At 46.7% G+C, this 21,498-nt stretch overlaps 1 protein-coding gene across 3 annotated transcripts in view; it reads left to right on the forward strand.

The window, feature by feature from the left end:
* The first annotated feature begins 26 nt into the window (after positions 1 to 26).
* The window catches only part of EPHX2 (epoxide hydrolase 2), a 113,522-nt gene continuing 92,050 nt past the window's right edge, over positions 27 to 21,498 (forward strand). For all 3 annotated transcript variants that reach the window (XM_032265347.1, XM_032265346.1, XM_032265345.1), the window contains exons 1-5: positions 27 to 229; positions 11,852 to 11,936; positions 15,117 to 15,276; positions 16,477 to 16,667; positions 18,681 to 18,803. In XM_032265347.1, the coding sequence (XP_032121238.1) occupies positions 129 to 229; positions 11,852 to 11,936; positions 15,117 to 15,276; positions 16,477 to 16,667; positions 18,681 to 18,803 (660 nt within the window). In that variant the 5' untranslated portion in view covers positions 27 to 128. The remainder of the gene's footprint in view (positions 230 to 11,851; positions 11,937 to 15,116; positions 15,277 to 16,476; positions 16,668 to 18,680; positions 18,804 to 21,498) is intronic.

The raw sequence follows: 21,498 nt of genomic DNA on the forward strand, positions 1-21,498 counted from the left end.
GCAGGGGCGGGGGCGGGGGCGGGGGCGGGGGCGGGGGCCGGGCCAAGCTGGGAGGGTCGTGCGCCGCCACCTTGGCGCGTCTACCGGGTTAGCTCCCGGTCCCGGGGTCAGGCTGCAGCTCCGCCGCCATGGCGCTGCGCGCGGCAGTGTTCGACCTTGACGGGGTGCTGGCGCTACCCGCGGTCGTCGGCGTCCTCGGCCGCACGGAGGAGGCCCTGGCGTTGCCCAGGTAAGGGGGCCGGGCGCCGTCGCGGTGGGTCGGGGCGGCAGGAGGCAGGCCCCAGCTGCAGGGTGGCGGCGCTGGGCTTGCAGCCCTGAAATGCCCGTGCGTGTGAGAAAATCCGTTATCTTTCTGAATGCTCACGGTTAAACCTTGCCAAGGACTCCACAGTTGCTTTCTGTGTTGAACTTTTCCAGAACCGAGAGGAGTTACTCGCTTTCTGCTGCGGCTGCGTCCTGTCTAACGGGGTGGCGGTTAAAATGCTCACTGAGATTCAGGAGAGAAGCAAGTTCTCTCCCAAGGTGTGGGTTGCAGGTTTACTTGTAATAGCAAAGTGCAGCAGCTGGCCAAAGCCACATCACTGGGAAATAGTAGATGAGGGGTGCAGAGTGAGAGTTTAGAGACTTGAGGAAATACCTGTTGTACTACATGAAAAACCAGCCCACCAGAATGTGAAACTGTTTGTATAATGTGGTTTCAACTATGAAAAAAAGCTACATGCAGAAAAACACCTGGAAGAAATATGCCAAAGTATCCCAAATGAGATTAGGAATAATTTAATTTTTTTTCTTTTTTGCAGTTTTCAACTTTTAAATTTACAAACATGTGTTATTCCTACATTCAGACAGGAGAGAAGTATACTTATTTGTAAAGTGAAAAAAAGAAGGCCAGACATGGAAGCCATTGTCTGTATCCTCCTTTTACATATGAGGAAACTGAGCCAAAAAAGAGACCAGCTGCCCAGATCCCATAGCTGTTAAAGAGCAGAGCCAGAAATCTAACCTCAGCAGTCCATGTCCAGAGCCCTTGCTTTTAATATAGTAAGGAAGACGAGATAGCCAGTAGGTTGAGGGAAAGACCTGTAATCTCTGTGCTTTGGGAGGCTAAGGTGGGAGAATCACTTGAGGCAGAGAGTTCAAGACCAGCCTGGGAGGCTAACGGAGGAGGATTGCTTGAGAAGTGGTCAGGATAGTGAGGGATCGGTGATCCTACGTTCTCAATCTAGAAAAGTCACTGGATATGCCAACACACACATGGTCTGCGGCCTTTTTCCCAGGCATTCCAAGTTCGGCAAGTTCACAGGGAGCTGTTAGCCCTTTCCAGGAAGGCCCAGGCCTGGGTCTGCCTCTTCAAGCAGCTATTGCAGGGGCAATATCCCAGGTATTCGAGGCGGCAGTGAGCCATGATTGTGCCACTGCTTTTCAGCCTGGGCTACAAAGCACAACCCAGTCTTAAACAAAAACAAACAAAAAAAAAACCCCTCAGACATCCACAGAGAGCCAAAGTTCAAGATGAAGTCAGTGCCATAGGTGTACAAAGTTCTAAGGTGGTTTAAGGAGGGAGTGGTGGGTCTGTCCGATCAGCAGAATCAGGGAAGGCCTAATGGAGGAAGATTGCTGGAAGGTTGCTAGGGAGAGATGCAGGGAGAGCTTTCCAGGTGTTCAGGGAAGAACGTGTACAAAGGCTGGGGAGGTAGGAAGCATGGAGCATGCACAAGAACGCTGACTATTCCAGTCTTGCCAGATGTAGCCCAAGAGAGGGACGCAGAGAAGGTGGTTGGACCTCTATCGTAGTGCAGTGTAAAAGTCGGGCTAGTGAGCATGTATCTACCTTGGTGGCCAATGGGGAGTGCTTGGGGGTTTTTGAGATAGGGTGGAGAGGGAGTAAAATAATTAAGAGCCCTGGGCCAGGTGTGGTGGCTCACATCTGTAATTCTAGCATTCTGGGAGGCAGAGGCAAGTGGATCACCTGAGGTCAGGAGTTCAAGACCAGCCTGGCCAACATAGTGAAACCCCATCTCTACTAAAAATATAAAAACTAGCCAGTGTGGTGGCTCATGCATGTAGTCCCAGCTATTCAGGAGGCTGAGGCAGGAGAATTGCTTGAACCCAGGAGGTGGAGATTGCAGTGAACCAAGATCGCACCACTGCACTCCAGCCTGGGCAGCAGCGTAAAATGCTATCTCAAAATAATAATAATAATAATCAGAGCCCTGAATCAAGGTGGCTGATGGTTGGGATATATTAAGGAAATTGGTAAGAGTCAAGATGGTGCGGCTCACCAAAATATCTGAAAGTTTGGGGCCTTGAAGGTGGGACAGTATGGAGGTTGGAACTGAATAGAACAAGACTCTTAAGCAAGGAGCTTATAGGGGCATTGGCATAGAAGATGAAGCACCAAGGCTGCAGAGCCCAGCTGAGAACAAAGGAAGCCAGTGAGCCCGTGCTGGAGCTGTAAGCAAGGTGCAAGGTGCAGGTGAGGGGCCGGGCATCTCCGGGTGCCTGCTGGAGGACAGGTGCTGGTGTTCCCAGGGCTGCCTTGAACTCCCAAAGTGAGAGATTGCAGAATGAGCATGAGTTATTCCAGTGTCAGAGCAGAGGGCGGTAAAGGGAGGCTCCACCTTGTTTGTGTCTGTCTGGTCCAGTGTTCTTAGAGGGTTAGGGGGCTAGAGGTTGGTTCTCTGGGGCAACCAAGGCTGCTGTGATCTGGAGGAGCCAGGATGGTTCCCTGGAAACCAAATCAGACCTGAGGCAGTTGTGTGTGCTTAATCTCATACCTCCTCACACAGCGTCAGTGTCGAGGGTCTGCCAGGTGCAGCAAGACAGATGAAAACATCAAATTTCTTTTAAAAATATATACTATAAAACTTGAGGGGGCTACCCTATTGCATAGGTACATGCTCAGTACTTGTTTTTTGAGGGGGAAAAATAAGTGATCCACAAATACAGTTAACACAGAAATTGAAAGAGCATTTGACGAGCAGGACTTCTTGTGCCATATCCTGTGTACTGTGTACTGTTTCAGCAAATATTTATTGAATGCCTCCAGGCATTGCTGGGCAGCTCCTAGACTTGAAGTTGCTTTTTACACCTCTGAGCTTTAACGCATTCCCTGAAGCATCTCGCCTCTTTTTAAAATTTTTTAAATGGACTTTAATCACGCAACTAATACACAAATAAATTATTGTTATAAACTATTCTTATGACACAGAAAAATGTAGAGTCCTTATTCAGGACTTTTCCTTTAGGGGACAGTTGATGAACTCTAGATATAATGGTAAGTTTCAAGCAAAGTTCAGTTGTGTGAAAATTACTAACAGAGATTATAGTAGTTAACAGTATAAGATTATGATGGCGGGCTGTCTGGAGCAGATGCCATCACGCTGGCTGCTGCAGCAGGGAGGTGCAGGCGGTGGCAGCAGGAATGGCTGTGGGAGCAGCAGTGGCGACAGTGGGTCCCCTGTGCCCCATGTTCCTGAAGCAGCCAACTACACCACCCCAATCCTCACACGACTGGGCAGAACTTGCTCTCAGGCCCAGAGCCTCTGCTGAGGCCTCAGCCTCATTCCCCACCATGCCCCAGGGGCCCTGGGAGTGTTGGGTTTGTTTGTGTGGGGTTGGCTGGGGCCACTATGCCACCTGCACCTCGCCCGCCACCCTGGGAGCTGCCATGATGGGGCCGAGCCAAGTCACCTGCCAGTCGGGGAGCAGCACGGTCGGGCACAGAGGGGCAGGTAGACAGGGGCCCAGAGGTAGAGCTGAGCCCAGGGTGATGCGATGCTCCATGGAGCCAGCGGGAGCTGGGGGCAGACACGAGCCCTGCCCTCCCAGGCATGGCTGCAGCTGTCCAAATTGTAGCTGCGGACCCAGGCATCTCTGCACTCTTAGGGGGCCTGGGAAGGCCCCCCTTACCCCTGCAGGCTTGGAAATGTCTCCTTCTGATCCCTGGCCACTCCCTGCTGGCGGCACCCACTCCAATCATGGAGCAAAGCTGATGCTGAGCCTGGGTACTGTTGACACCTGGATGGGTGTACACATGCTTGGGGCATGCTGACACGGTAGCCCCCTGCCACCTCAACCTCCTCAGGACTTTGGGGACAAATGAGCATGGAGGGAGGCCAAGGGGGTGCCGAGGGTAGGTCAACCTGACCTGCAGGCATCCCTTGGCACAAACAGCCTGGGCACTATGAACCGCAAGAGGAGGCAGACAAGCTCCTGGGCAGGAGGGGCAGTTACCCAGTGAAGCCCCACCTTCAAGCTGGGAAGGGCCTGAAGCCTGGGGCCAAGCTGCAGGTCCCACGGAACAGAGTGGGAATTCGTGGTGTCTTTTACAGGCCTGCCTGTGGCTACCCATGGACCAATCAGCATGCACTTCCTCCCCTCTGAGGCCTGTAAAAGCCTCAAACCCAACCAGACTCTAGGACATTCCAGGACAACCAGCTGCAGAGAGGAGCTGCCCACCCCATGGTCTCCTGTCTGCCTACAGCTGAGGAGACCACAGGATGACCAGTTGCAGAGAGCAACTACCCGTTCTGCTGAGAGCTACACACACGTCAGGGTGACCTGCCTAACAGAGAGGAGTTACCCTCTCAGCAGCTGGTCATCCCGATGAGTGTCTGGCTCTCAGCAGAGAGGAAAGCTCTGCTGAGAGCCAGACACTCATTGAGACAACCTGTCCAGAAGAGAGGAGTTACCTTCTCTGCTCAGAGCCGGACATTTACCGAGATGCCCGGCTGCAGAGAGGAGCTGCCGTCTCTGTTGAGAGCTAAACACTTGCTGAGACACCCTGGCTACAGAGAGGAGCTGCCCACTGATGGTCTCCTCTGAGCTGTTGTATTGCTCAAGAAAGCTCCTCATCGTCTTGCTCACCTTCCACTTGTCTGCCTACCTCATTCTTCCTGGACACAGGACAGGAATTTGGGACCTGCTGAAAGGTGGGGCTAAAAGGGCTGTCACACAAACAGGGCTGAAACACACCCTTGCCCACCACATTGTGGGCAACAAGAAGGAGAGAAGAGAGGAGAGAAGACCTGTGGCCCTTCAGGGAGCCTAGACCTAGGAGCCCCCCAGGCCAGGGTTGTGATACCCTCATTAGGGTTCTTTGGTTCCTGGCATCTTCAAACTTGTAGGCACCACACCACATTCCCCAGTATCACCCATGGAAGCTGCTTATGGTATGCCTGGTCTAGCTGCAGCCTCACAGGGAGCCAGTGCCCATGTGGGTGCCCGGAGCTGCCTACCCCCTGCATCGGGTGTGCCTGGCTGTGCACAGTGGCCAGACCCCATGCTCACCCACACACCCCTCACCACGTCACACCTGGTGCGTCCTTGGCAGGCATGGGATCCAGGCCAGTAGTGAATGTGAGCTGAGTGCAACCTACCAGGCCAAGAGGGTGGAACAAGCCCAGCAGGCCAGAGCAAAACTGGGGCAAAGGTGCCACTGGCCACAGGTTTCTGGCTGGCAAAGCAACACCCAAGGATCCCATAACAATTACATTTCAGGCCAGGTATGGTGGCTCATGCCTGTAATTCCAGCATTTTGGGAGGCCTAGGTGGGTGGATCACAAGTTCAGGAGTTCGAGACCAGCCTGACCAACATGGTGAAACCCTGTTTCTACTAAAAATACAAAAATTGCTGGGCGTGGTGGTAGGCACCTCTAGTCCCAGCTACTCAGGAGGCTGAGGCAGGAGAATCACTTGAACACAGGAGGCAGAGTTTGTAGTGAGCTGAGATCACGCCACTGCACAGCAGCCTGGGCGACGGAGTGAGAGTCTGCCTCAAAAAAAATTACGTTTCATATATAGTTAGTATTTTCTGGGAGACTGAGGAGGTTATAAAATGTGTGCAATATAATCTGATTTTAATTGATTGCTGGGCATGGGGATGGGGAGTTATTGTTTAATGGGTACAGAGTTTTAGTTGGGAAGATGGAAAGATGAAAAAGTTCTGGAGATGGTTGGCGGCAGTGGCTGTACAGGGGCAGACATATTAATATTCATTGGCACTGAACTATACACCCAATAGTGGTTCCAGTGGTCAACTTTATGTTATATATATTTTACCACAATAAAAAAGTGATTGTTGAATTTCCAATTTCATTAAAAATGAGAATCAGTCTTTTAAATTTGAATTGTATGAAAAATGCCAAATTGTGTGAAAAATGTTCCAAGTTACCTGTTAGAACATCCATGCAGCTGAGAATCTAAATGCCCTCTTCACAACCTTCCCCTTTTAAAATTGTGTTCTGTCTTTAGGTAGACTGGGAATCATTCTCGATTTTTTTTTTTTTTTTTTGCAGGAAAGATGTGTGATGGTAAACTGTTAGTCCTAATATGTCTGATAATCTTTCTCCTGCCTTCATGTATGCAAAATAAGTTGTTTTGGGAATAGGATTTTGGGGCCATTGTTTCTTTTCATCTCAATCAGTGGTGAACACTGCTCAACAATTTTCTGGCAATTCACTGTTGCAGAATAGAAGGCTAATACCAGTCTGAGTTGTTTTTCTTTTGTGTATAATCTGTTTTTCTATTTGATTGTTACACTTTTTTATCCTAGGAATTGAAACATTCCTCCAACATATGCCTGCTCTGTTTCTTTTTCTTCTTAATTTTTTTCCAGTACTTGGTGAGTATTTGGTTGCCTTGTTTGTTTGTTCATTTTTAAGGCAGGGTCTCTCTGTTTTTTCCAGGCTGGTCTTGAACTCCTGGCCTCAAGTGATCCTCCCACCTCAGCCTCCCAAGTATCTGTGATTACAGGTGCCATCCACCATGCCTGGCTCCCTGGTGAATGAATGTTTTTGATTATAGGACTCAAATCCCTTTCATCAGTCCAGAAAATTTTTCTCCCATTAGTCCTGTGACTGTTGTTTCTCTTACCAGTCCTGCGATTCTTATTGTTTGTTTACTGAAATAATTTGCCTTCCAAATAAGAAAGAAAAAAACTGTATCTGAGGAGTAAATTAAATTATCAGGCCCAAAGAGACATTTAAAATGTGACAGCAGTCATAGCTGATAAAAGAAAAACTTCAGCTGAATTGAATTTAAAGTAGTTTAATTGAGCAATGATTGATTCGTGAATCCAGCAGCCCCCAGAATCACAGCAGATTCACGGAGACTTCCACACAGCCACATGGTAGAAGAAGATTTACGGACCAAAAAAGGGAAATGAGGTACAGAACAGCTGAATTAGCTACAGCTCAGTATTTCCCTTACTTGAACATAGATTGAGCACTCAGCAGTGTATGAATGGTTGAAGGACGGCTGCTGGGATTGACTAAGACTCAGCTATTGTTACAGGTACATACTCCTAAGTTAGGGCTTCAGTCTTGTCTCTCTGTTAAGGTAGGTTGCAGTTCGTCCACAAGGACTCAAATATAGAAGTACAGAGTCCTTCTCAGGCCATATGTAGTTTGCTTTTACACTGCTTACTCACTGTCTTCAGCTGATTACTTCTTGAAGTCACTTGCTAGGTGGGGTCTAGACTAACTGAAGGCAAGTAGCCTTAAAATGCCACACACTGGACATCATAACTCACGCCCTATAATTCAAGAGTGTGTCAAAATCAAAGATGTAGAGATGAATCTCTAAATTCAATGTCTTATTTGGGAAGAAAGAGTTGCAATTTGGAGCACACACACGCAGACCCAGTGGTCTTTGATATGTCCCAGGAACAAAGACAAAAGTCAGAGGTTTTATGAAAAAGGAGAAATGGCCTGAATTGCTCTTTGAGAAAGTTCCTCAGCACTCTGAGGGTTTGGGGAGCTGCCAAGCTCTGATTGTTGAGCAACAACCATGGGCAGATTCTCTGAGAAGCTAGAGATAAAACTGGTTTCCAGTTACAACAAGCAGTTTCAGCAGGTGGGCTTGCAGAGGATGGTTACAGGCTCACCAGCGCACCACAGTATAGCAGCCTCGTGTTGCTCAGGTAGTACCCTGAGTCCTACCCCAAGTTCTTTGTCTGACGACCAAGAAAGTTAACGAATGTGGACACCAAGAGTGAGGTTGGAGCGAAAGTTTAATGAGCAAAAGAAGAAAGCTGTCTGCCACAGAGAGGGGTCCTGGAAAAATGGGTTGCTGATTCACAGTTTGGATGCAGAGGCTTCTGTAAGAAACCCATATGGGGCTGGGTGTCTCATTTGCATGAGGCATGCATTTCTGGTAGTTCCACCATCCTCCTGGTACACATGCAGGCTCTTAGCTTGAGTTACTCTATGTTGCTTTGTTTCCCTTCTGTACATGTGTCAGGGGATGGAATTTTCCATTGCAGGCACATCTGGCCAAGTCACCTGTGTAGCCTTTCTTGTCTGTCTTAGGGAAGCCTCCTGGGCAAGTTCCCTTATTTGTACCTGTGACTTGATTTCTCTGGCTGTTCTTTTGTTTGAAAGAATTTAATGGAGGACTCACCCTAACTGTCTGCCTGACTAGTTTCTTCCTTTCTCCTCTCTCAGAATTACATTCTTGGAGCTAAAAATGCTCAGTGCTGCAAAGTGGAACCAACACTCAGGCAAAAGTTTTCTCAGCAAAACAATTTACTTCTTCTTTTTTTTTTTTTTTTTTTTGAGGCGGAGTTTCGCTCTTGTTACCCAGGCTGGAGTGCAATGGCGCGATCTCGGCTCACCGCAACCTCCGCCTCCTGGGTTCAGGCAATTCTCCTGCCTCAGCCTCCTGAGTCGCTGGGATTAGAAGGTGTCTCCTGCATGCAAGGAAGAGGCATGGGAGAGCTCACAGAACAAAGAACAGCAATTTTTATCCCTAATGCAGACCCTGTTCCTGTGTCCTCCCCCGTGGGCTGGGGTTGGACCACACAATCTAGGCTGATTCTGATAGGCTACTGTTGACATCATCAAGGGGGCAAGGGTGGGCTTTTGACAGGAAGGACAGTTACTGGGTGACAGGTAATGCTTGGGCATGTTTGGTCACAGCAGAGATAGGGAGGGCTGATGGATAAATGGATAAGATTACTTTTTTGAAGAGAACAAAGAAATATAGACTGAAACCCTTTGAAGAGAAGCTATTTGTTCTTAACAACAGAGCAATATTTTGAACCTTCGATGTTTTTCCCTTCGCTTCTCCACTCGGTTTTAATTGGGTATAGAGTCAACTCAGATGATCAACTTCCACAGATGTGTAGCTGTTCCTGGACAGAACGAGGTCCAGCTGCTAGCTTGTTCCCATGGTCCAATAATAAGATGCATACACACTGGGAAAGAGGGAGTTTGTTTCTGCAACCCATTGTGGGAGAAGGTTGGAGTTACTCACAAGACTCAAAGTTGCAAGTTATTTTCTAGTGCTTATATACATTTAAAGCTCCATGCTACGTGTGGGATTGTACCTACAAACAGGAGTCTTTTAGTCTGTATCTAATCTTTAGGGACTAGGGTCTGAAAAGCTTTTCCTAGGGTCTTGGAAAGTTTCTTAATCTTAGTGGGCCCTGGTGTGAGGCGTATGTGATTATTATTCAATCAGGCTTTAGGGTCGGAAAAAACCCCGGCGGGGTCTTAATGGGTTTCTTTTCGCATTCCAGCCCTTGCACTCACACACTGGTTTCTCTAGTTCTTTGATGCTTAACTTAGGCATTCATCAAAATTATAGTAAAGGGTTAGTGGAAACCCTGTTCTGGTTGCTAATGGAAACGTGGCCTGCCACCTACCAATCACTAACCAGTATTACTTCTGTAAACCAGAGAGAATTCCTGTCAGATGACTTTCCATCAGCCCATTCCTAGTTTCCTTTCATTTTTAAAATCTTGCTTGTAACAAAGGCCACAGAGAGCATACCCACGGGTGAAGTGGAAGTGTATCCTGGGCTGCAAGTCCTCAATAAAGTATGTTAATTTTGCCTTAGCTCCTTCCACTAGGTCAACAAACAGGTCTTACCTTCTGGTTCATAATTTTAATTGCTTTACCATTTTACTCTCTGTTCTAGGAAATATTCTTGCCTTTTGATGCAACAATTTCATTTTGAAAGGCTGTAAATTTACTGCAAATCATTGAATCGTTACAACATGTGAATCTGATGCTATGCAATTGTCTTAGTGCATTTTCTGTTGCTTATAACTGGATATTTGAAAGGGGGCTCAATGTGCTGTCTCAGGCCTCTCTTCCACTTCTTATAAAGCCACTAGTCCCAGTCCCATCAGAATCCATTAATTCATTAACCCATTAGCCCATGGATGGATTACTCCATTCATGAAGGTGGAACCCTCATGACCCAACGACTTCTTAAAGGCCCACCTTTCAATATTGCCACATTGGGGATTGCATTTCAACATGAGCTTCAGAGGAGACAAACGCTCAAACCGTAGCAATAATTATACCTTAAGAAAGTGGTTTAAAAAAAAAAACTGTTGGCAAAGCTGTGGGGCAACGATTGCCAACATTGAAAAGTTGAGCAAGGCCACAGATATTAGGTATATGTCTCCTTATAGTTGGTCCAGAACCGATCACTGTTACCTGCAAGAGGGTGTCTAATAAAAGGTATACTTGACTATTATCAGAAATAAAACTCCCAGGATGGGGAATTGGTAATTCCAGTTGAATTGGCAAGCCAGTTAAAATTACCAGACCTGAGTAACAGAACAAATACATTTACACAAATAAATACGTTTGTCTGTGACTCAGTGCATTTATTTACTGGGGCTGATGTAACAGCAGACACAGACTGGGTGGTGTCAACAGTAGAAGTGTTTTATCTCATGGTTGTGGAGGCTAGAAGACCAAGATCAAGATGTCAGCAGGGTGGGTTCCTTCTGAGTCCTCTCTCCTTGGCTTGTTAACAGTGTTATTCTTCCTGTGTCCTCACTGGTTGACCCTCTGTGTGTGTCTGTGTCCTCATCTTATAAGGGCACCAGTCCTGTTGTTGGATTAGCGCCCACCTGTATGCTCTTATTTAACTTAAATTACCTCTTAAAGACCCGCTCTCCAAATACAGTCACATCCTGAGGTACTGGCAGTTAGAACTTCAGTGTATGAATTTGGGATGGGGGCACACAGTTCAGCCTTAACACAGTGATATGGTTTGTATTTGTGTCCCCACCCAAATCTCATGTCGAGCTGTAATTCCTAATGTTGGAAGAGGGGTTTGGTGGGAGGCGATTAGATCATGGGGGTAGAGATCCCCCTTGCTGTTCTCGTGATGGTGAGTTCTCATGAGATCTAGTTGTTTATAAAAGTGTGTAGCGCTTCCCCCTTCTCTCTCTCTCCTGCTACAACAATGTAAGATGTGCCTTGTTTCCCCTTCGCCTTCCACCATAATTGTGAGTTCCCTGAGGCCTCCCCAGCCACGCTTCCTGTATAGCACACAGAACCGTGAGCCAATTAAACCTCTTTTCTATATAAATTACCTGATCTGAGGTACTTCTTTATAGCAGTGTGAGCACGGACCAATGCAGGAAACTTTTAAAAGGTTAGAAGATGAGATTAAGATAAAATAGAAACTAGATAGGCAGAATGGAAACCAGAAAAAACATATTCCATTCTTTTTGAGGAAGGTGAACTGATGAAAAAGCCCTTTGAGACCGTGGCTGGTGCACACGAGGACAGTGATAGCCATGTGCCCACTCTTGGTTCTGACCCTTAAATGGTAAAGTAGGAAGCACCTCCGGTTGAAGCTGCTCTCAGGTGGTTTCCTCTGAGCAGCTTCTCCATGGAGCATATTACTGTATAGTCTCATGTCCTCAGCTGGATGGCTCCTTGTGGGCAAAGATCCCAATGTGAACTGTGTTTGCATTTTCCAGTTGCTGGCAGCATGCCTTTCTAGTGGCTGCTTCTCAATGAATATGAACAGCGTCCGTCTCCATGTGCTGCCATGATGAAATTCACAGAACCTTCCTGATGTGCTTTGTGTTTTCCAGAGGCCTTCTGAGTGATGCTTTCCAGAAAGGCGGCCCGGAGGGTCCCACTGCTCGCCTCATGAGAGGGGAGATCACGTTTTCCCAGGTGAGGGGATGTCACCACACAGAGCCCTTTGGATGGACATTTTCACCTGCAGGGCCATGTCTTCTTCACCCATCTTCCCCTTACAATGCCTAACCCCCAAGACTGACCTAAAAGGCCTGGAGACGTACAAAAAGGCATTTAAGACTGGCTTGTCATCTCTTTGGCCAACCAGAGGGAAATTTCCAGTTCTTCCAAGATGTATGCCAGGGAGCTACGACAGACAGAGTGACTATTTTTGGGCAGGGCTGCTGGATCTGTTCGTTTAATAGCCAGATAATGGATAGACTTGGAGTCAGAAGTCAGGGTTTGAATCATAGCACCCACTTACAGGCTGTATGAGCACAGCAACTTACTTCACTTCTCCAAGTCTCAGATTTGCCAACTTTACGACAGAGGTTGTCATGCTACCCATTTCATCAGCTGCTGTGAAGCATGGAAAGTGCTTAGCACCATGCCTGGCACATAGTAATTGCTCAATAGACAGTAGTTAATATGGTTAGTATAATCTCGAATATTTTTAACAAAATAATCAGGATCTAACACCACTTGAATTTCCAATTAGTGTCTCTCTAAGAAGAAAGGCTATTGAGAATCTACTTATAAGCACACAGATAAAACATTCTGTATTTTTCAAAACTTCTATGAATTATAGCCAGGCTTCACTCAGTCAGAGTACTTGGGGCCCACCGTAACAGCAAACACTCATCTTTTCTGTGAAGGCAAATGTAATATTAATGGTAGCATTGTAGTCACTTTAAAACATACATGCTAATATGTTGTGGCAACTGGTGAACGAAAACTGTGATGAGACTATTGGGAAGAACATTACTGAATTATTGACTTTTTATTTAATCCATTAAAAAACCTCAGTAGTATTGTTGGAAGGTAAGGAAGAGGGAATGCTATATATTTTCTTCTTCATCCTCCTCCTCCTCCTTCTCCTCCTCCCTTTTGAGACAGGGTCTTACTCTATTGCCTAGGCTGGAGTGTGGTGGCACGATCACGGCTCCTGTAGCCTTGACCTCCTGGGCTGTGGTGATCCTCCCATATCAGCCTCCCAAGTAGCTGGGACAATAGGGACAAATCACCATGCCCAGCTGTTTTTTTGTATTATTATTGACAGAAATGTGGTTTCACCATGTTACCTAGACTGATGTTGAACTCCTGGGCTCAAACAATCCACTCACCTTGGTGTTCCAAAGTGCTAGGATTACAGACATGAGCCACCATGCCCAGCCTATATTTTCAATGAACATACAGATTTTAGAGCAAATTTCTAGTAATTGCTATGAAAATCCTGCATTTCATTCAGGCTCCTTGAGTGGCTTCTGATAGATGTGTAACTTCTAGGAAACTGGCATGGCTAGAGGGAAGAAGCCTGGAAGACTAATCTGTATCAAGCAAAGGGCTATTTACATTTGACTTGTCTTTAAAAAAATGTCTTATCTTGGGATTGAATATCATCTTTTAACTTGTTGTGTATGTATACTATACAGACAGAAAAGTACACACAGCGTACAGCTTGATGACTCTTCAGATACTGAGTATACTAATGTCACCAGCACCCAGATCAAGAAAATGAAACATTCCCAGCACTGTAGGCACCCACATATCCGCACTCTGGACACCATCCCTCCAAAAGTATTACCATTCTGACTTCCATCCCAATAGATCGCTTTTACTTGTTTTGGACTTTACATAAATGGAATTGTGCAGATCATCTCTTTTGTGGTCTGGCATCTTTTGCTCAACATTTATGGGTGAGACTCATAGCTGCTGCATGCAGCCATGGATCCTCTTATTCTCATTGCTGCATGGCATTCCGTCATGTTCATATACCCCACTCTATCCTTTCTTCTATTGATGGGGGCCTGGGTAGTTTTCAGTTTGGCACCATTACAAACAGTGCTGCAATGATGATGTGTATCTACCACAATCCATCCTGCTATTAGTGAGTGTATTCATTTGCTAGGGATGCCTCTTATACAGCACCTTGGGCTGCTACCTACAACAAACGTGCCATAGACTGTGTGACTTAAACAGCAAACATTTATAGCTCACAGTTCTGGAGGCAGGGAAGTCCAAGATGAAGGCACCAGCAGGTTCAGTGTTTGGTGAGGGCTCTCTTCTTGGTTTGCAGATAGCCACCTTCTTGCTGTATCCTTACATGGGAGAAAGCAGAGAGAGAGAAAAAAAAAAAAAAAGCAAGTCTTGGCTATCTTCTCCCTGTGTCTTCACATGGTCATCCGTCTGTGTGTGTCTGTGTCCTCATCTCTTCTTATGTAGGCCACTCATTACTGGATTAGGATTCATTGTAATGACTTCATTTTCCCTTAAGTACTTCTTTAAAGGCCTGATTTCCAAAGATAGTCACATCATGAGGGTCTGAGGGTTAGGAGTTCAACACAGGAATTTTGGGGAGGACACAGTTTAGCCCATAACAGTGGACATTTGGGTAGTTTCCAGTTTGGAGCTTGCTATGGTGCAAGTGTTTGTGTCCCCCCAAAAATTCCTATGTTGAAATCCTAACCCCAGAAGTGATGATATTAGGAGTTGGGCCTTCAGGAAGTAATTAGGTTATAAGGGTAGACCCCTCAGGAGTGAGATTAGTGCCCTTATAAAAGAGATCCCAGAGAGCTATTGAGTGCCTTCTACATGTGAGGACAGCAAGAAGGTGCCATCTGTGAGATAGAAGGCAGGCCCTAACAAGACACCAAATCTGCTGGAGTCTTGATCTTGGACTTCCCAGCCTTCAACACTGTGAGAAATAAATTTCTGCTGTTTATGAGCCACCCAGCCTCTGGTCTTTTGTTATAGCAGCTGAGATGGGCTAAGACAGGGTTCTTAGGAATAGCACTGCTATGACTGTGGGTGAATATAACATGCTCTACCCATTCTGCTGTTAGTGGACAATAGCACTGCTATGACTGTGGGTGAATATCACACACTCTACTCATTCTGCTGTTAGTGGGTTGTTTCTGGTTTAGGACTCCTAGGAAGAGCACAGCTATGAACATTTTTAGCCATGTCTTTTGGAGAACATATGTTGGCATTTCCAGTGGGTATATGTCCAGGAATAGAATTGCTTGGTCACAGGGAATGCACAGGTTTGGGTTTAGTAGACCCTGCAGAGCTTTGCTGAGTGGCCGTACCAATTGTCCCCTCACTTCACTTTGACAGTGGGTACCACTCATGGAAGAAAACTGCAGGAAGTGTGCCGAGACCTCTGGAATCTCCCTGCCTGAGAATTTCTCTGTCAGTCAAATCTTTGGCAAGGCAATTTCAGCCAGAAAGATCAACCGCCCCATGCTCCAGGCAGCTCTCACGCTCAGAAAGAAAGGTAAGGATCTGATACTGGCCAATCTCAGGCCTGACCACACAGAACCCTCGGAAGCATTAGGTCAGAATCCAACGAAGTGAGTTTTGACATCACAGATCTTTTGAGCCATGATGGAAAGCCGTTCTTAAAACATGGCTCCAAAGCAAGTTTTATCCAATGCAAAAGCAGCACTGGTTAAAATAGAATTACTGGAAAAATGGCAGAATTTTACTTAATAAAGCAGTTGATGCCCATGACTGCCTTGTGAGCATCATTCTTCCCTTCAGTGGCTCTTTAGTAATGACCTGAATGACACAATCTTTTGTCACAGTGATTAAAAAACAAGGCCTTTTTAGCAACTGTGATTCTCTCAGCCTTTGCGTATCAGAGTGTCTGAGCTATGAGTTGGCTGACGTGGGCTCAGATGATGTCATATAGTCTAAGACAAGAGGTCAAGTTCTTCCATAGGCGTTGACTCGGGGTGAGCACCTGACTCTTGTCATAGGCATACTTGAAACCATTCCACCCTCTTATCAGTAGATTTATCCAGCTGTGGCTGAGCCATTCCGTGTCTGTAATTCCTGCCTCCTATTACATGGGAAGAGTCTCACCATCAACTATTCAGTGTCTTGTTTCCAGAACTGCCTGGTTCTCACCCTCACTCACTAGGCAGATAAAGCTGGGGGATAATCCATCTCTATGTCTACTTCTTTAGTTTTGAAATGGGAACCCAGTCCCTGATAGCCAAAGCAAAGTATTCTGGAATTTAGTCAAGCAGAGTTTTCAATAGCACGGACTAGAAAGAATGCTGGATTTTCACTGTGTGGCTCTGGGCGGCTTGTAACTGATCTGAGCTTCTGTTTGCTGATCTGTGAATCTGGGAGGGTGGGATCACCTTGCCCACCCCAGAGGTGGTAGAGATCAAATGAGCTGATGAATGTAAAAACACTGCTCCACTGTTGTCAAGGAGGAAGGAGGGTACTGTCCCCATCTGGGCCTCTGAAGGCCTTGAATGAACCCAGCTCATGTTCGTGTCTGTGTCAGAGATGTTTATGGGTCAAGATGATTCTTTGCCAATTCGTTGGTTGAAAGCTGAGCGTAAGGGATTGATATAAGTGAGCATGACCTGCTTGGCCCATCATTGGGGTTCCCTGGGGGCATCTGGAGCATCTCAGGGCGAAGTTATGTAGCTGGTCCATCCGCTGGTGGCTTTTTGCTCAGGATTCACAACCGCCATCCTCACCAACACCTGGCTGGACGACCGTGCTGAGAGAGACGGCTTGGCCCGGCTGATGTGTGAGCTGAAGACGCACTTTGACTTCCTGATAGAGTCATGTCAGGTGGGAATGGTCAAACCTGAACCTCAGATCTACAAGTTTCTACTGGACACCCTGAAGGCCAGCCCCAGTGAGGTACAGAGACACTTCCCTATAGCGGAGAAGGATGTTCAGAGATATTGCAACCAGAGAAAAACTGAGGAGTGAGCAGGCGGGGTATATCTCAGGCCTGGCAGGACAGCTCTGGGTCCCCTTCTCCCAGACCAGGGCTTCTCCTAAACAATTTTTACCCGTTCTTTGATCTAGAAAATTCTCCCAGAGTTGGGCATTTGGCCCCATTGTATAGCTCTTATAGAACTTTTATCAAAACAGGCATCATCAAAAGCTGTTTTAGCCCAGCTGCCTCAGTTTACTTACAAAGAAATGGGGATCTGGGAGACGTGCAAGGCCACAAGGCTAGTCAGGTTCATCCCCACAAAAGGTGGGTGAGGACAGGCTCCAGTATTGCCATGGTCTCTCCCACCAGACACCCTGTGCCCTGAGCCTATCCCCAGAGATCACCTATCCTAAAGCTCTCTTCTCCTTGTGTGTCCCTACTCTCATCTGCAAAAGGTGATTCGACTGAGGTTAAATTCCTTTCCCTCACATTTCCAACCCCCACCTCCCAACAAACTGATCAGAGCAAACCCTGGACTCTAGCCTCGGAGTCCTCGCCATGCTCCATCCCGGGACTTCCCTTTTCTCCTCCTGGACTTTGCTTCTGCTTATCTCAGTGCCTGGAGCCAGCCTCAGAGCAGGGCTCCAAATCTAAGCCTGCACCGGAATATATCAGTCTTCCTATCGATGGCTTCCAGGTTGGATGAGCTGCTTAGAATTCTAGACTTCCATTGTCCAAGATGGTAAATGCATGCACCCATGATTTCTACTATGAATTCCAGGATTTTTCTGTCTATGTATTTATTTATTGTTTAACTAATTATTTTTACTTAGAGACAGAGTCTCACTTTGTCACGCAGGCTGGAGTGCAGTGGTGCGATCATAGCTCACTGCAGCCTCAAACTCCTGAGCTCAAGTGATCCTCCTGCCTCAGCCTCCCAAGTAGCTGGGACCACAGGTTCATGCCACCATGCATGGCTAATTTTTTATTTTTCATTGCGACAAGGATCTCACTATATTGTCCAGGCTAGTCTTGGACTCCTGGTATCAACCAATCCTTCCAGTCTCCTAAAGTGCTGGGATTACAAGTGTGAGCCACGAAGCCTAGCACTTTCTTTCTTACTACATATACATTTTTGATTCATTAAGAATCTGGCTGAGCACGGTGGTGCACACCTGTAATCCCAGCACTTTGGGAGGCTGAGGTGGGTGGATCACAAGGTCAAGAGATTGAGATCATGTTGGCCAACAAGGTGAAACCCCTTCTCTATAAAAACACAAAAATTAGCTGGATGTGGTGATGTGCACCTGTAGTCCCAGCTACTTGGGAGACTGAGGCAAGAGAATCACTTAAACCCAGGAGGCAGATGTTGCAGTGAGCTGAGATTGCGCCACTGCGCTGCAGCCTAGTCATAGAGCAAGACTCCGTCTCAAAAAAACAAAAAAGAATCTATTTGGGGGTAAGATGTAAAGTAAGGATCCATTTTATTCCCCCGACTGTTAACCAGTCATACCAAGACCGTTAAACAATCTTCCTTACCAATTGGACATGAAACTTTTCTCAGAAACTAAATTCTTATTTGTATTTGGGTCTGTTTCATAGATAAGTCTGCTTCTTTTCTAGTGCCAAATTTCTGCCTTTTGTCACTTCCTAAATTGTTTGACTCCCTGCCCTCACTACAGTTTTTTTTCCCAGATACATTTTTTTGGTCTACTTATGCCTGTTGATTTTCCCAGATGAATTTTAATGTCACCTTGATCAGTGTGTATCCTCCCCTAATACTCTTACAATTTCAGAAGTAGCTGAGGCCAGTAGGTCTGTGTGGGGTCATATGTATCTGTGTTTTCATGTGTATGTTATGTAATTAAATGCTTTCCATTTTAAGAGTAGATGGTTACAAAAGAAAAGGAGTTTTCAATCTCATAAAGTAGCTCCTGTTTGCATTCTGGTGAGTTTCTTTCTGGGATTCTCCCATGCTGTTTTGGGCTCAGGTCGTTTTCTTGGATGACATCGGGGCTAATCTGAAGCCAGCCCGTGACTTGGGAATGGTCACCATCCTGGTCAAGGACACTGACACGGCCCTGAGGGAACTGGAGAAAGTGACCAGAATCCAGGTAACTTGACTTTGAAGTGAGCAAGGTTCCCATGCTCATCTGTGGTTTCTGGACTTGAGTGGAGAAGCCACTGTCCATGGAGTTCATTGCTCCATGAATGACACCTGGGTGCCACTCCGGGGTTGGGAGTCTGTCACCCCCTGTGCAGTCGGCATGATGTCCCTAAGGAGCATTGCTTCTTTCTCTGTAGTCACTGAACAGGGTAACAAGAATTTATACTAGTCTTGGGTCAGGGCCGGGGAACTGGCAGCAAGAGTGGGATGTTCAAGGCCATCTTAACCTCACTTTTGAGAGTAAATGGAGAATGTTTACCCTAAGGGTCAAGGCCCCTACCTGGCATGCCCGAGCATGCCGCTGGCACTCAGGTACAGCCCTTTAGTTCCACCCAGCTCACACCCTCTTGGCAGTCAGAGGGAAGCCTCTTAAGAAAAGCCTTTCCCTCCCGAGGTGGATGGGACAGCTGTCATGATGTCCCTGGGGCTACCTGGGGATTAGCCTGCTCCTCCACGTCTGAGGCACCTTTCCTTTTTTGGGTCGACCTAAGATCACTGACCTCACCAAGTCCACAGCCTTCTGCAGGAGTGCAGCCCCCTCATCCTGTGAGCGCAGGGGAGAGGAGGCAGGAGAGAGCTGGTACTCAGCTGAGCCTGCCACACATCCAAGGATGCACAGCCATTGCCTCAAAGAGAACTGGGTTAGTTTGCTCAGGCTGCTGTAACAAAGTACTGCAGACTGTGTGGGTTCAACAACAGATATATATTCTCTCACTGTTCTGGAGGCTGGAAGTCCAAGATTAAGGTGCCAGCAGGGTTGGTTTCTCCTGAGGCCTCTTTCCTTGGCTTGCAGACAGCCGCCTTCTCCCTGTGTCCTCACATGGCTTTTCCCTGTGACTTTCTGCTTCCTAACCTCCTCTTTTTATGAGGACACCAGTCAGACTGTGCTAGGGCCCAGACTAATGACCTCCTTTAACCTTAGTTACTTCTGTAAAGGCCTCATCTCCAAATACAGTCACATTCTAAAGTATTGGGGCTAAGGCCTGGTGCAGTGGCTCATGCCTATAATCCCAGCACTTTGGAGGCCAAGGTGGGCAGATCAGTTGAGATCAGGAGTTCGAGACCAACCTGGCCAACATGGCTACACCCTGTCTCTACTAAAAATACAAAAAATTAGCCGAGCGTAGTGATAGGTGCCTGTAATCCTAGCTACTCGGGAGGCTGAGTCAAGAGAATAGCTTGAATGCAGGAGGTGGAGGTTGCAGTGATCCAAGATCACACCACTGCACTCCAACCTGGGCCACAAGAGCAAAACTCTGTCTCCAAAAAAAAAAAAAAGTATTGGGAGCTAGGACTTTAACATGCAAATTTTGAGAGTGATACAGTTCAGCCTATGACAAGATTAATTTATATTTTTTGTCTTTAATGAATAAATTAAAATATACACCCAATTGCTTCATAACCTTAAAGCATCTTGCCCACACTTTGTTCATTTGTCCTTCTACAGACCTGCACGTCCCAGGCCACAGAGAAGAAAGCGCATCAGGCTTGAGGTCAGGGAACCCATGTGCCTGTAACACTTGCTAGGTCTGTGCCCTCATCGTATCTGAGTCACAGATCCCTGTCCTGTGAAACTGGGAAAGTCAATCATGGCTCATTTCTTTTTGTCTCAGGGGTAGGAGGAAGACAAAGATAGAAGGAAAAATGAACAGCATCCCCTTTTAGTCTGTTTTTTTTTTTTTTTTTTTTTATTGTGGGGAAATACATGTAACATAAAATTTACCATCTTTGCCGGGTGCAGTGGCTCATGCCTGTAATCCTAGCACTTTGGGAGGCTGAGGCAGGTGGATCACCTGAGATCAGGAGTTCGAGACCAGCCTGATCAACATGGAGAAATCTCATCTCCACTAAAAATACAAAAAAAAAAAAAAAAAAATAGCTAGCTGGGGGTGGTGGCACATGCCTGTACCCCCAGCTACTCAGGAGGCTGAGACAGGAGAATCGCTTGAACCCGGGAGGTGGAGCTTGCAGTGAGCCAAGATTACGCCATTGCACTCCAGCCTGGGCAACAGAGTGAAACTCCACCTCAAAAAAAAATTACCATCTCTCTGTGTGTGTGTGTGTATGTGTGTGTGTGTGTGTGTGTGCGCGCACGTACAGTTCAGTGATGTTAAGAACACACGCATTGTTATACAGCTGTCACCACCATTCCCCTCCAGAACTTTTTCATCTTCCCCACATCAAACTCCGCACCCATTAAACACCAACTCTCCATTCCCACTGCCCCGGCTCCTGGCAACTCCCATCCTGCTTTTTTCTTTATGAATTGGACTCCTCTAGGGACCTCATATAAGTGGAATCACAATATTTGTCTTTTTGTAACTGGCTTATTTCACTTAGCATAATGTCTCCAAGGTTCACCCATATCGCCCCAGGAGTCTGAATGTCCTTACTTTTTAGGGCAGAAGACTAACTATTCCACTGTGGACCTACACCATGCTGGGTTTATCCACTCGGCTATCCAAGGATACCTGGGTTGCTTTCGCCTCTTGGGTATTGGGAATAGCGCTGGTATGAACGTGGGTGTGCATGTATCTCTTTGAGACTCAGTTTTCAGTGCTTCTGGGTGTGTACCTAGGATTGAAATTGCTGGATCCTATGGAAATTCTATTTTTATTTTATTTTATTTATTATTATTATTA

The sequence above is a fragment of the Sapajus apella genome, unplaced genomic scaffold (assembly GCF_009761245.1).
Source record: "Sapajus apella isolate SASKATOON/1434 unplaced genomic scaffold, GSC_monkey_1.0 scaffold150, whole genome shotgun sequence".
Lineage (NCBI taxonomy): Eukaryota > Metazoa > Chordata > Mammalia > Primates > Cebidae > Sapajus > Sapajus apella.